The sequence below is a fragment of the Mercenaria mercenaria genome, chromosome 11, assembly GCF_021730395.1.
Source record: "Mercenaria mercenaria strain notata chromosome 11, MADL_Memer_1, whole genome shotgun sequence".
Lineage (NCBI taxonomy): Eukaryota > Metazoa > Mollusca > Bivalvia > Venerida > Veneridae > Mercenaria > Mercenaria mercenaria.
Window position 1 is genome coordinate 82001907 of NC_069371.1, and position 16595 is coordinate 82018501.

The following is a 16595-nucleotide window of genomic DNA, read 5'->3' on the forward strand; positions in this document are numbered from 1 at the left end:
GATGTAATCAGGCAACAAACAAGAGACTTGATTTCATAATACTGATTATGTAACGTTCTTCGTATTTGTCCATAACTTGTCCGGCATAAGAGGAGATATGCTGTTCCATATTTATGATGGAGCCTATCACTCCTCTAGCTTTCGTATTGCTGATTTGATTAAAGAGCTACCGACCTTCATTTACACGTCAGCACTGTACCTGCACTGAAAAACAATTCTGTTTTTCCATATAAAGCCTCGGCATGTTGCAGTGCATCCGCAACATATGGCCGGTGAGGTAACCCTCAATACGGTTCAACGTCACACTCCTAGTTATAGCTTCTGTACTGGTTTAAATGACATGTAAAAGTGAGAGTCGCCTTTGAAATCAAAAGCAGTCCCTTGTAATTACTTATAGCATCCATAGGCTTGATGTACATTATGTAGTTCAGTGGTACCAGTAAAGATCCTTGGGATACACTTTTTTCAAACAGGCTTAGATTAATTCACTATCAATGCAAACCGTTTGATAGCGGTCATTAAGATATGACTAACAGCAACAAATACAAATTTTATTTAGTATTAGCCAATATCTAATTGTATCTGGTACTTTTTCATTTAGTCTGAAATGGTGCAAAATGCGGAGTAAACGATTTCTGGGTCATTAATGACGAAAGCTGCAGAAAAATTAAGTAACACAAGGAGTTTAAGAAATTGTGGTCGGTCAGAAGACTGTAGGATATCATCCGGTATCTTTATTAAAGCCGACTTTTGTGTGTGCGAAACTTTCTGTTAATAAAACGTGTTTCCGTAAGATGGCAGTTAAGGTGCGTATCTGTTACCTTCTCCTAGAATTTTAAAATTAATTGTAGCTTGGTCAAGGGTTCTGTGTTTGAGTGGTTTGGATTCTAAACCAAGATTTTATGACGAGGGATTATCCGCACATTCTTAATCTCTAATTCCGTAGATGTATTTCTGATGTTTGGGTTAGCTAGTTAACTGGATTTGTTTAGAACATTTCGTATAAATAATTTTCCCTACAGAAAATTACCTTAACAGAGAGGTAATCAGTTCGAGTCTGTGCAAGAAGCTTATTAACATTTAGCACAATGGTATTTGTATATTATATGAGTTTAGATTTACACAGCCTGCACTTAAACTTGCGTTTCGTGAAATGCATTGTAAATTCAGGATCAGCAGGACCCAAATACGATAGTTTTTGTGCAGAAGGGATCAGTGAACTCATTTGGTTGCTTATGAACTTACTAACTGATACACGCCTGATGGATGTAAAGAGCGCATGTAGCGCCGGAAGAACGTCCAAAAAAGAAGGGCGCATGCAGTTGTAAATTATTTCAATCGTTCGGAAATTCCACTGATATGTAAGTTATTACCCATGTATTTGTTTTCAATATTTAAAGACGTCACGACAAGTTGCAATGACATGCAGCATTATAGCAAACCTATATATCAGGGTATCCCGCCAAGTAACTTGTTATGTCAATCAACAAAGCCGATCTTTACTTTCCAATGGAACAAACACAAAGTTTAGTAACCTATCTTGGGCAAGAACCCTTGTATAACAACTATAATGATGTTCGCTTTACAGAAGTTAGCAAATAAGAACAATCAGTCCGGAAGTCATTTAAAAGCGAAATTCAGTGAAAATATTTTATTCTATCAATGAGTATTGTATAGATGCTAAGTTTCAATTTCATTCACATTTAACTGTATACATAAATCCTGTCCTGGATCATAGTGGTCATATGGGCAAAACAAAAAATAACAACAACATAAATGCAATATCTATTTCCAAATATTCATTACATACAAGCATGTAATAATGTCAAAGAATTGAGGTGTAAGCTATAAGCTTGTATAATATCAGCTTTCATGAATGAAAAATGTTTTGTTCGGGTTTTTTTTATTATATTTATAATATACTAACATTTTTTTCGCTTAAAATAGTGTCTGCAATATCTATAATAAAACCGGTTTTTGGGAACAATAAATATATACACATTATCACTATCACTGAAAATATACGCAATAAATTGATATGAACCTAACCATGAATGAATATTTGTTCAGTCTTGTTATGATAAATAAATAAGTCTCAAGAAGTTTACTCTTATATCTACTAAGATTGATAATTAAACACTATTATTAAGAATAAAGAATATACAATCAATTCCTTTCTATAGTGAAAGAAATAACGTAACTCTGTGAATGATAATATAATTACCCGATATTAGCTGATTTTACGCTGTAAGAACATACTTAGGGGCATCCATGTTACAAGATAACGACGCTTAAGGTAGTACTCAACAATTAGATTTACATAGTCTTTATCTTTTTAAGAGTTATGACCACAAAATGTACTTCTGACCTCTAAAAGACAGGATCTTCTTACAGAATTCATTCCAACAGGTTTAACTTTTAAAGACACTGGTCTCCAGATCGTTCGAAAACAAAAAAAAAGAAAGATTGTTTTAGATATCTGGAAATTATTGCTGTATTTCTTAAGAATGCTTTGAAACTTAATTACTGACAGACAGATATGTTACGGAAACACATGAGCATTAGTCGTTTTAACTACTTTTTACGATGAAAATCGAAAAGCGTTTGTAACGCTTTACGCGAGGTAAATTGCCTCGGATTTAACGCACTTTGAACACTCTAAAGCGGTACTGGTAACGACAGCGGAAAACTTCTTTATTGCCGCGGCGGTCCGGGTTCGATTCATGACGCGGTCATTTTTTTTTCTTGATTTGGCAATTTTAAAATAGTTTAGAAACAAAAACTCATATTCTAATGTTCGTAATATGACCAAACTTCAATTTAAAAGAAAGATCATTTTTTAGCCAAAATCTGGAGGTCAGTGACTTTAATAACTGAATATATTATTGTCTAAATTACTACAAACAAATAGACATTTGGTCTATGCCTGTTCCTTAGTCTAAAAAGAGAATACAAAAGAATTAGAAAAATATGTCTGTCTAATGTTACTATAACAATCTTGTTGCATACTTTCTTTTTAGACAAAGTAATGACACTTAATATTTTACATGGCCTGTGTACTATATAGTATTTGGTTTAAGATGCAAAGTCTTCATGTTTTCAGTTATCAAAACATAGCTATTAAACGACAGCTACCTAAACATTCTTTGTCATAAAATCATAAGCAAAAATATAAAAAAAAAAAGAATTATACATTAAACAAAACTTTTGTAGTCATTTTAGCTCACAACAAAATATCTAAGAAGGAGCAGTCTTCATATGTTTCTATCATGTGCGGTTAAATTTGCTCTTTGATGTAGACATCAAAATTATCACCTGAGCCTCAAATCATGTAACGTGTAATAGCTATCGTTCGCTGTATTAGAACTGTGGGATAGTCCTTAAAACCACATGAGTGGTAACTTATTAGAAATTTGCTGAGTATATATGAAATTAATTACATTTGAAATCATATAACATATATTGTATGGAGCATTATCTTCAACAATGCAAATGGTCATAATCGTATACATCAGGCAAAATTATCACAAAAATTAGTTTCTAGGTTAATAATTAAATTCACAATTTACCTGTCTTCACAGTAGCAGTATTTACTACTTAAATCAAATGATATTTTATTTCATAACATTCTATTGATTTAGTTCCACAGTTATACAACAAAAAATCACACCATGATTGACAGAATGGAAATGGTATTTTCCATTGAAGTGTGCAGTAGATATTTATTCAGTTGAAACATATGAAAAGACCAATGAATAAGCTGACAGCAATAGAGAAATTAATAATAAGCATTGTTCAACATACATGTGCTAGTATTACGCAGTGTAAGACAAATAACATTTAAACTTCACAACTTAAGCATGTTTTTCTCCTCAAAATGTTTCTGAATTTTTCACGAAGCACTTTTTTCCTCTCCGCAAATTTTCATTTGCCCAAAGGTTTGTCGATCGAGTAGATTGTCCATATAATCTTCTGCCAAATCTAAAATCTTTCTTAAAGCGAGTAAGCTAAGCATGTTTATGTTGATATCCAGACGTGTTTCTTTCTCGTAATTTTTGACCGGAAGTACGTTGCATGGGCGAAGACCGAGAAGTTCCGATGCTTTATCAACATGTTCTTTAACCTTCCAGCTTCTGTATGTGAACGATATATCCTTCTGGACGTCTTCACATAGCTTGTCTACCTTCGTGAGTACAATGAGTTGTGGAATTTCTAAAGCACAAGAGGTAAATTTATCATACCTACATGGAAGTATTACAAAAGCGTTTATAAATTTTTTGTCCAATTATGGTCTTATGCTCATGTGATTTTTTATCGGCATGCACGTTAATTTAAGCATAAAAAACGCTATATTATGTTTTGATCAGTTACAAGACACATTCAGGAGTTTTGAAAAGATTAAGTTTAAGGGACTTTGCTTCAGTTTGATGAAAAAAAAATATTTGATGACGTGGAATGTGGCTTTTGCTATCGGAACATTACTGATTTTAGTTGATTTAGCTTTTATTGCCTAATGACAGTCTTTATATTGCATTGCAACCGATTGTAGCATGTAGTGCACGTACATAGATGAGTGTTAACAATACTACTGTTTTCCGGAAAAAGTGAAGATTCATCAAGTCTTAATCTATAGCAAATATTTTTCTCCGTTTAATTGTTCTACATTTTTACCTAAGGTATATCTTTAATTTTACTAATACTATTTTTTAATTTCCGTGATAAGTTTCACTTTTTCTTAAAATATTTTAAGGCGCTTATTTGATTTGATACGGTACTTTTCATTAAATCATACAAAGTGAAATAAAGTACACGAAGCAATGTGCTGTTCAACATCGTCTTACTTTACAGTATTTGAAAGATTTAATGTGTACCTCTGTCGTTCATTGTACGTTGAAAGTTCTTCATTTTATCTACGATTATAGATGACACAGCTTCCAATGTGCTTGCATCAATCACAAACACAACACAATGGATCTTGTCTTGTGTAGTGGGATTCACTCGGAACTCCTCTGCATTTGGCGATATAGGTGAGTTTTGGTTGAACTGAAATGTTTAAAATACCATCATTGTATATGCGTTACTTTAAAATCAGTATATTTATTGATGTGAGCAATTTAACAAAACTGGTGTAATCCTTTTTCTTTTAATTTGATTTTTATAACTCCTAAATATATACATGTATAGGCTTTTACACATCTTTCATCCTTGTTAAAGCAATGTTGAATTCGAGTGAATATTTGTTAATTTTCTGTGCACGGATCGACATATTTTCATATTTCTGACTAAAGAAAAAAAATGAAATAATGCATTTCCTTATATATGGAATATCTTTCGGTACTACCCTGACTTGATCTACTTTGTGACGATGAAAGTTTGTTAAATATAAACTAGCATTCGCGAAATGCACCGATTGTATATGATTTGTGTTAATATCCATTTCGTAATCATAAAAATCATAAAAAAACATAAAGATATATAAACATTCAGCAAAGCAAAGTATACACTTACTAAATAAAAGTCGGGTATGTTTCCATCTAAAAGGTAACTACATTCGTCGACGTCCAAACCATCAGACTCTTCTAGACCAGGTGTGTCGCACAAAATGAACTTCGGTGAACTTCCGGAATCAAGTCTAACTGAGTACGGGGTATACTGTAGAAACAGGACATATTGTCATATTTAAAAGACGTCATAAAAGTACATGTATAAATAATTTCTTTTAAAATAGCAGTTAGTGCCATATTCTGGATAGATTATTTACTGGTTTTATGAGTACATCGTTATAGTTTGCAACAAAAACAAACTACACTGAGGTGAATGTCAATACAATCTTTATCGTTAAAACTTTTATTTATAAAACACACAATGTTTAACATTTTCAGGGTGTGTGTAGATGGGTACTACGTTCTAAAATACCATTAGGCGGTTTTTGAGAAAAATACAATTGAAAAAGTAGAAACTCCACGGTCGCCCAACACGAAAAAACGAAAATGTTGCAGGCTCGGTTTGATTGAGCCTGTTCATGGATGGCAGTGGAAATGCATGCTACCGTCCACGCCCTTTAGCCCCGGGTTGGGCAGAACTCAACATTTACACATGCTAAAAGTACAAAAAGCAATTTAGAGACATCCGCAGATGTATTCAAACGGCGGTCAATAATTACGCAAGTTGAAAGCTAACTTACAATGTATTTACGGACTGAATAAAATGACGATATCAAATGCATCGAAACCGTGCATTGTTTCATACAATATGATAGAAAATTTGATGTTTTTTTGTATCATGAGGCAAGCTGTATCGAAGAAAATAAAAGATATAATTTATTGCTAAATGTTTGAAAGTTAACAGATAAATGATTACAGAAGGATAAAAAAGTCATAGTACAATTTGTACAAACATATTACCGCTGTAGTAACGCTCTGTGCCGAGCTTCCATTACATGCCCTCTGTGTTATACGACCACGAAATATTGAATCTATTGTGTTGAAGAAACTTGACTTCCCAGCTCCAACTGGACCTAATATTACAATTCTTGCCTCGTCGATATTGAGTCCAGGAGGCGGTCTGAATGAAAGGATGTCTTCTTTAAGTCTTGCTAGCCCCTAGAATAAAGATAATAATTAAGATAAATGTACATTGTCAATTTCAAATAACATAAATCTAATATGAACCAGTTTAGGGGATACGCGATGACATTTTGGTTGATTTAAATACAAATTTCCCCTAGCACAATGCCAGTTATAAATCGAGATCGCATAACATATAGCATATCGCCTACACTTTATACGACATTAATTAAAAAGTAGAAAGTATAATTTATTTGTACAGTTGTCCATATTGCATATTAAGCACCTCAACAATAAAACAGAAGATAAATAATTTCTGATGACGGATTAAAAAGTATAAGAGTGTAATACGGTGACTGTCCATTATACCCTTGTATTCCAATTGTCCAACTCTCGCCAGGGTGTTCCTGGTTTATTTTCGTCATCTGAAAATCGTACCAAACTGTAAATCACATTCTCGTACTGCTGAATGGCATGATTTAACATTAAGCATATTGTAGACACGTACATAATATGACATTTCTTTTATATTATCGAGGCGCCTTTGTGTGATTCGAGTTCTTCGAGGGCCTTCATTTAAGTTTATTACAGGATTGTCGGAGTTTATGGTTTACATTGTAACATTGAAATCAATGCGCCTTAAAGCTGCTCGCCCGCAGAAAGGTTTACGGATTCACAGCACTATATGGTTATGTAGGAAAAAGTAAAGCGTTGCAAACGGTTTATTATTTTTCCAATATAGCCATATAGAGCGGTGAATCCGTAAACCTGTTTTCATAAGCCATTTTCTCAGAACGTTACGTAGATTTTCGCTTATTTTGTTGATCATGCCCTTTTATTTTACATTCTTGTTATAAAATGTTGCTTTTGTGTAATTGAATATTTTCGACCAAACTGAGGGCGAGCAGCTTTAACTAAAGAACGCGGTAATCATAAAAACGTTTATTGGAAGTAAACATTTTTGAATTTATGAGAATAATATTAAACTGACATGAAGTGTTTGCAAAGTGTATATAAGAACTTATTTAGACATAAATCTCACTAAAATGAATTTGGAATACTTTTATTTCTACAAGTACGTACATATCACTTTGTAGACTTCTAATTCAGTGACGTGTAAATCGCCATTGTGGATATCATTTGCCCCGATACCGTGCATTTCATACGTATATCCAAAATTAGCACTACCATTTAAATGGAAGTCAGAACCAGAACGATTAACATTGCTGCTAAATGTCTTAAGATCATAGCCACCACCAAATATTGGTCCGTACTCTACATTGTTGTAAACCGCGTTATAATACTGTCCCGGTTTCAGTTCAAACTTAGTTGCTTTTCTATTTCCGTTGTGATAGAGCTGAAAGAGAAAGGCTTCGGTACAAGAGCTGTTCGAATTGCTTGACGAGTTCCAGGACATCGGACTGTATCCACCATAAACAGATCCCTTGGCATTGTAGAGAACTGTAACTGTTGGTCCCTGACCATCGCATTTTTCGTGGAAGACCCTGGAATTACATCCATCCCTGGTGATAGCATAGAGCAGTGTGAATGTTTTAGGGCCAGTGCCTATCCATTTCTCTAGCTGATCCTTGTCTTGATGGTTTAACCTTTCTCCCATGGTTCAAAACTGTTAGGTAAAGAAAACTTGCGTAATTCCATGCTTTCTATTGCACAGCCCAACATGCTGAACTAAATGTATTATTACATTTTTCAGTTGAATGTTTTGCCTACAATTTAAACTTTTTAATGGAAATAATGAAAATACGAATTATTTTCGAAACAACTACTTAAAAATATTTGTACAAAATACGCTTATATATATAAAAGACGAGGCAATTATTGCTAACTCCATATAAAGTGTATCAAAAGGAAATAAAATTTGCATCGATAATTATTAGTATATATATATATATATACAATAACAATAGCAAATTTTAGAATATTGTTAGCATATACATATACTTAAATATAACATCTGTTATAGGTACTTCTGAATTGCTTCTACCAATTTTAAGATTATCATCTAATTAGGTGGTTTTGATGATGAAAGTGCCTCGGAATCCGTCCAATAAGGGCCGGCATGCTAAAATATTAAAGCACTGAGACAATATTTATGTACACCGTTTGCTTTGATAGCTGTCTCCAAAATTGTTGCAATGTTTTATGTAAATTATACGGGGCAGAAGGTCATTCCATTTAATTCTGAATTTGTGATTTTCCTGTGTAGCTTAGGAAACTGACGTACTATAAACAATTTATCTTGGCTATTACTTTTTATTCAGTCGCCAAATTAGTACAAATCAAATCGTGTGTCACTGACACCAGTTGATTAAACGTGTGTCAAAGGGCTTCTGTTAATCTACTTACTTAATGGACTGTTAATTAAAATAGAAAATATTTCAGCAGATGGAAGTCGTAGGAGACAGTACACACAGGGATTAATAATTATTGTATTATTTATATATTTAGGCACATATATATATCAGGTATATTGCAAGCAAATGATCTTTGATAATTTTACATTACTTTTTTTTTCTGCATATTTCTAAAATGTTAGTTACCACACTTATCTATAGCATTGATATACGTATGCATAGAAAGTTAACATATTCCCGAATGTCTACTTATGAACATACGTTACCATGCGGTTATATATTAAAAATTTTCTGTTGCACATCTTTCACTAAAATAGATTTTTTGTTCATATATTATGTGTCTACTATCTGAAACCCAACACACAGTACTGTGTATTGGTTTTCAGACGCGCTCGTGAAAATATTTGAAATTTTTTCACTTCTCAATAAGATATATTCCATATCCATTTAAAAAACAAATATCCTCTATATATTCGGCAATATTCAAACCTTTGACAAATGTTAAAGAAAAGAAAAAGGAATTAACAAGAAGCTGATTTATATTATGTTCATAACAGAAAATTTGGCAGCCACATTTTTAACAAAGGCATTATGACTCTCTCACTTCAATAAAAAATACTTTTGTCTTTGAAAAACATGCGTAATTTGTGTTAAAGCCCTATTTTGGATACACAGTGATTGTGATTTGAACATAGAATTGTATACTATTCAATATCATTCTTTTGAAAAGAGAAATAATACATGATATGTAATATATTTCTGTTCTTTGAAATGTTAATGTGCTAGACTGGTTTATCAATAACGGTAAGCATTGTAATCGTTGATAAATTACCCTCGTATAGGCAAGATAATCTATTTTTCCTGTAGGCAATTTGATCGTATTTATTTAGTTGCATCCTTAGACATATATTTGTGATAGCTGAACTGCGAAGAATCTGCATGGTAAAATTATTGCATCAATGAAATTAAGAAAATTATATTTACGAGAAAAAAAGTTTTGACACCTCCTTCTTGTTATCAATTGTATTCATTAGTTTGCTGTAAACACAGCTTTTCATATGTATTTTGTGACATTTTATGACTGAGAAGTGGTAGTATAATGAGTAATGTTATGTTTGCCTCATTTAATATTTTTCAATTTGTATTTTGTTATTAAAACACTTTGGTCTAAGGATTTGCCGAATTTTAAAAATCTGTTTAGAGTAATTTTCGTAATATTGGAAAAAAGCATATTGCGGGATAGCTGTATTGTTCCTAATATTTACCTTATGACCTTTAACCTAATACATGTATATGACCATACAATGCGTTATTAAGTTGCCCTTTGACCTTCATCACCATTATTCGCCAGTTCGACAATGGGATGGTGGCACACGTACTAGATGATGGTGAGGCCTCCGGGGACTTTCTTGTCAGCAATGTGATCAAACAAGGTTGTGTTCTAGCGCCTCCACTGTTCTCTATCATGTTATTGGCAATGTTCACCGATGCCTTCACTCAAGACGATACTGGTCTGGAATTCCGCTACGGAACCGACGGCAAACTGCACAACCCAAGACGCCTCAAAGTACCAACTAAAATTAGCCAAACCACCATTCGTGACCTACTCTTCGCCGACGACTGCGTTCTGAATGCTAACACAGATGTGCAGATGCAACATAGAATGGACAAGTTCGCAGAAGCATGTTACAACTTTGGTCTTACCATCAGCACCAAGAAAACTGAAGTAATGTACCAGCCTACACCGGGAACTGCCAACAAGGAACCCACTATCGAGGTCAAGGGCACCACACTTATGGCAGTGGACAAGTTCACATACCTGGGCAGCACATTATCACACTGTATGAACATCGACGATGAAGTAAGCAGCACAACTGTCACGGTAAGCGCAGCTTTGTGCCCCACATTATGCATGGGAAAGAAAAGGTTTTTAACTCATAATCAAGCTGAACGTTTATAAAGCGGTAGTTCTCACCACTCTCCTGTTTGCGTGTGAAACATGGACAGTCTACAGCAGACACTCCCGCAAACTGCAGCACTTCCATACAATAAGCCTTCGCAAGATCCTAAATATCAGCTGGCAAGACAAAGGTTCTGACACAGAAGTATTGGAAAGAGCGAGGCTACCCTCAATCTACACACTTCTTCAAAAAAGCAAACTGCGATGGGCTGGACATGTCTACAGGATGCGAGACATCAAGATTCCAAATCAGCTGCTTTATAGTATGCTGATATCTGGAAAGAGAACTGTAGGCGGGCAGAGAAAGAGATTCAAGGACAGCCTTAAACCTGCCCTCAAATCATTGAACATTGACTGGGAAAACTGGGAAATCTTCGATCGATCCTCACTGGCGGATCCATGAGCTCAGAACAGTCACGCCTTCAGACTGCAAAGGAGAAAAGTGTTATCCGCAAAGCCAGGTCAGCCAGCACCTCAACAGAAGTACCTACAAACTACAAGTGTCTCACCTGTGGTCGATACTTCCGCGCCCGAATCAGACTCATCAGCCACCTCCCGACGCACAGAACCCAGTCGACTGCATAGAAGGATTGTTATGGACCTCATCGTACAACGATGAACGAACAACTAAGTTGTATTAAATGCAGCAATACAGCAAAATTATGTGAAAATATCAGTTTTAACATACGACCTTTTGACCTCTATAGTTTTGCATATAAATAGCATATATTTTTAGAGACAGCAGTCCGAGAGTATTTGTACTACAATAAAGTATGTCTCCGAGCATTGACATTTCGGTCTTTATTAACTTTTCAGGAGCTAAAACACCTCACTAATCAGTATTAGAGATTATCAGCTTACTTCGACTCAGGGGTTAGGGGCTGTTATATTTATCAGGGCTGTTATATTTTGATCTTCTCAGATCGTTCAGCACGGCTTTTATGTCGTGTTATTAGTACTGTTTAGTTTCTCAATATGACCATTTCGGCCTGGGTTCCAATACTCCCACTTTCATAGCCTTGGGTATTGTATGATCACCCCTTGGATATTGTGCCTGCTTTTTAATTTTGTCTTTTGACAGTTCCTGTGATACGCAGACTCCATAACCTCAGATCCCCTTTCTAAATTCCAGTTTGTTTAGTTCTGCCCATTGTCATCTCGTTTGGGGCAAACACTTTACTTTATCTGGGGACCAAACGCCGCTCTTCATGGAATTACACGCCTCAACACGTGTATCATTGAAGGTTCCATGTTCACCGCCGTTTGAATACATCTGCGAATGTCTTTAAATTGCTTTTTGTACTTTTAACATGTGTAAATGTTGAGGTCTGCTCAACCCGGGGCTAGAGGGCGTGGACGGTAGCATGCATTTCCCCTACCGTCCATGAACAGGCTCAATCAAACCGAGCCTGCAACATTTTCGTTTCTGTCGTGTTGGGCGACCTGTGAAGTTTCCACTTTTTTTCTATTGTACAACGGACCAAGGACTGCGGATTTACTATAGGGGTTTTCTCAAACTGTATATGGGGAAGTTATGCATAACTGAACACTGGCATATTTAGCATCCGGTACTCTTTCCATTGAAAATATAAGAGAAAAGACAGACATATGATTTATTAATATCCGTCTTATTGTATATGAACTACCGGTATATTTTGTCTTACAAGCATTCTCAACAGCGTGGGAGCATTTTTTTTTAATTTTACCCTTTACCTTTTATATCGCTTTTTGTTGAATGTATCTATTGAAATCTTTCGACTACCGTATTTATAAACAAGAAGCTAGAGGATCTGTATCGCAAGCTTGTTCTTTTTTATTAGAAGTGCTGCAACTTATTTGTATGTTTGCTGTCAATTTTGTAAAGTTCTAGCAAGTATTCGCTAGCAGTTAGAACGGCTGTTGATTCAACGATCAACATACCCTATAATCCAGGATTTGAACCGATGATCTCCTGGTGAGACAGACACTCTTTCCCTGCGCCGCAAGAGGTTCGCCTATTTTAGCTCAGGCGAACCCTATGCGTAGGGGATCACAGCAACATATGTTACAAGTGATTACTTATTATAATAATTAAATATTTGGTATCAAAGAATATATATAGTGTATATGGAAACATGGAGTTTCCGGTATTATTGCACTCGCGACGCTGAACTGCTATTGTACAACGCACAATTTTGAATATGCACGATACGATGCGTGACATTTTAATGCACCGCAGTAAAAAAATGTCGCACGTGCTATTATATGTTCTTAACCATTTCCAACCCTACAAATTCAGTTTTATACGGTACTGAAGTCTTTCAGTTTTCCCGTTCACCCTTTCGTGATATACATGATGGCTATATCTACACATACCATATATGCACATGCTCGAAAAGGTACTCGACTAAAAAGGCTTTGTCAATAATGATAAAAGGCTAGTCTCGACTACTAAGCTGGTTGTATCAAATGACCACAAGAATTGCTCAAATGGTGTCTTTGGAGCTGACTAAGTCAAAATATAATTTCGTTGACAATTCTATGCATGTACTGGCCATAAAATAATTTTTGGAATATGATCGAACTTTGACCTTGTACGCGTCCTAGGCCCTTTGTTCACTAAACAATTTTCCGTTCCAGCTGGGTTTTAGATTTTAATTTTTACAGCTAGTTTTAACGGTACTTAAAAATTAAAATCCAGTTGAGTAGTTACTTGAAAATAGTCACGAATTTAAAACTTAAATTTTAACATGCAATTTTGATATCAATGAAAATGTTTCATTATCAAACTCAGCTGAGACTCAAAATGTTTTGAAGAATATCTTTGCGTGACCTCAGTCATCAAGATCGAGCCTGTCTTGATCTTTTTTCAAAATCTTATATCAGATTATGTTAATACAAAGTGGCTATTCTTTTTATTATTATTTTCAAACATGCTGATACATATCTAATTCAGGATGTTGTCGCTAAATTGTGGTAGTGTATCAGATATGCTTTCTTTTTTTATTTTCAAATATGCTGATACATAACTCATTCAGGATGTTGTCGCTAAATTATGGTAATGTATCAGATCTCGTTTCGACGGGGATGACAGATACATGTATGAGAACTTTCTGTATGTATTTGTTGAACGAAATCATTCAAGATATTTCATTAAAACTTCTATTTTATAGAACATTCTACAATTATCAAATTAATGAAAGACAATGTATTTTTCGTACAAAGTTTACGAGAACACTGTATTTATACTATGCAATGAAAATTAAACGGACGTTCATTTTATTCAAAATGTTTCTTTTTCCCACAATTATATTTTGTACCCATCTTATCTTGTTGCTAGGAAAAACAAGTCTAGAAATGGACGAACACAAGTTAAAACCAAATTGTTTTTATAGGAATCGCCGTTATCTTCATGTACCTTATTAATGCATGAACATTTAAGGTGAAGTAATATCGTAGTACCGTGTGTTCAAAACTTCACATGTCGTTTAGTTCGAGTCGCGCGGAAGATAGGTAACGCCAGAAATGTCTCAATAGCAAAACAAAATGTTAATGCATACAAATATGCTAAAGGCAAGTAAAATGCGACAGAGTAATTAGATGACATCTGAAAAACTAGGCATGTGTTAAAAGTAGCCTGTTCACTATCCATATATTTTCAAACGTATGTATTGTATAATAGCAGATAATTATAGCCCAATAAACTATTATTTTACAATGAAGGCAAAAGTTACTACACATATAGGGAAAAAAACAGATATACCGTAGGTATGTTTTTTTTCTTGCCAATCTTTTTTGAGAAAACCCCTACTGTAAGTACGCAGTCCGCTGTCCGCGTCGAAGTAAGTTGTAAAACTCTAATAGTCGGTTATTAATCCCAGCTGTCATTACACTAAAGTTGTTTATGTAAGAATATTTCCAATAATTTAGCGTGCTTTTCTGTCTACACAAAATCCCCTGACATAGGCAGTAAGGGTATTTTGCACCAGTGTCGCCCCATGTCTATATTAGACATATTATGAAACACGTATTATAGATGTAATTTCCTTATGCATGAGTTGTTGCAAAACATAAGAGGTACAAGTGAAACGAATTTAAGAACAACACTTTTGGCTTCGTTCAAATGTTAACCTTCCAAAGAGAAATCGTTCCTAGAACATAAAGTTAATACACGATCGAGAAACAATACAAGAAAATAAAACGTATATATTACCTGTTGTGAACTCCTTGTTGTTTATCAATATCACTATTACGTACGCTATTCTTAATGCGTAATTTTATTTTTGTATAACTTCGATCTTCTCAAAAGATTGTTTTGAATATGTCAATTGAATCTGAAACCTTTGATGAATGACACGTCCTACTGATTTATAAAACACATTATTGTGAATCAGTTTAGATTTCAAAATATCCAGTACTTAAACCTCTTGATGGTATACCTGTCTATGCGTAGATAAAAATGGCGTAACAACGGCGGAAGTAAATAAAAACAAAAGAGGTCGAGAAAAGATGTCGTACGCCTTACATTGCATGTTGTATAAAAGGACAATAAGCAAATCAAAGCTAGTTACATATATTATACTATTAGAATTTTTTTTCGCCTGCAAATAATTTACTTTATTTTGCAATGAAAAGCTGTAAACACCGTTGCTAGACAGTTACGTCACTATCACTAAGCAATCGATGACCTTCGGGTATTATCATCCGTTATGCATGGATCCCGGTCTGCATCTTATCATTAAGCCGGATATCAGTTCAACTAACGGTATATAAGCAGAATAAATTCGAGCCAATTTCTGTTTCTCGATTCATCACCGGAGATAACTGCTCTGCTGAAAACTAAATTTCCCATGCCACCCACCCTATTTTGTTAAACCTGTTAAATCTTTGCTGACTTGGAACGGTTACGTTCATTTAATTACTATGTTATGACATACATGAAGTATCTTTTCTAAGAGTTGCTTTGCTCTTCTGTGTTTTAATATATTTTCAGGACCTTCTTGGTAATATATTGAAGTGGCATTACTATTCAACAGACAAGGGGTACCACGTGAACGATCTGACACAGAGCAGTTTAAGACAGAACAGAACAGAACATATAGTTTATTGATCAGACTTAAACCAACAAGGTTTATCATCCATATACAATTTTACATAACAAATGATCACGTAAACACATACAATTATAGAATTAACAAATATACTAAGATGTATAATTATCTGACACATTATTAAACTTGAACATTCGGTACATTTTTACGAACTTCAAAAGCTTTACATAAATAATTACACAAATTGCGTACTATTTTACGTTTTTTACAATCCAGTAATTAATTTGAACATGCTAGGTTTTTTCACATAGTACTTCGAAATATATTCATTTCTTAATTCTTTGTATCTATCACACTCTATCACAAAATGATATTCATCTTCGATGATATTTTTCTGGCATATCTGACACCAACGTTCGTTACGTTTAAGTCTTTTTCTTCCGTATCTCGCTGCTTCTACTCTAAGTCTATGCGCAAATATTCTTAATTGTGTTAATAAACGGTTACCAATACTATGTTTTGTTATATCAAGATATTGTTCATACTTTAACTCTTGTTTTAAAACTTTGTATACTGTCAAACAATTTTTTTGAAGGTTTTCGTGCCATTCTTGTAAGTAACAGTCAATAAGTTTCTGTTTAAACACAAGTATGAAAGTCTTGCC

General features: G+C 34.3%; 1 protein-coding gene across 1 annotated transcript; it reads right to left on the minus strand.

Moving 5' to 3' along the window:
* Positions 1–1636: 1636 nt before the first annotated feature.
* LOC123532535 (interferon-induced protein 44-like) lies at positions 1637–15505 on the minus strand. The gene is made up of 7 exons (XM_045313995.2): positions 15094–15505; positions 7650–8193; positions 6936–6991; positions 6405–6602; positions 5509–5652; positions 4872–5043; positions 1637–4212 (listed from the first exon to the last, which is right to left on the minus strand). Exons 2-7 carry the CDS (start codon positions 8182–8184, stop codon positions 3893–3895), a joined length of 1425 nt encoding a protein of 474 aa, XP_045169930.2. The 5' UTR covers positions 8185–8193; positions 15094–15505; the 3' UTR covers positions 1637–3892.
* Between the last annotated feature and the right edge of the window lie 1090 nt (positions 15506–16595).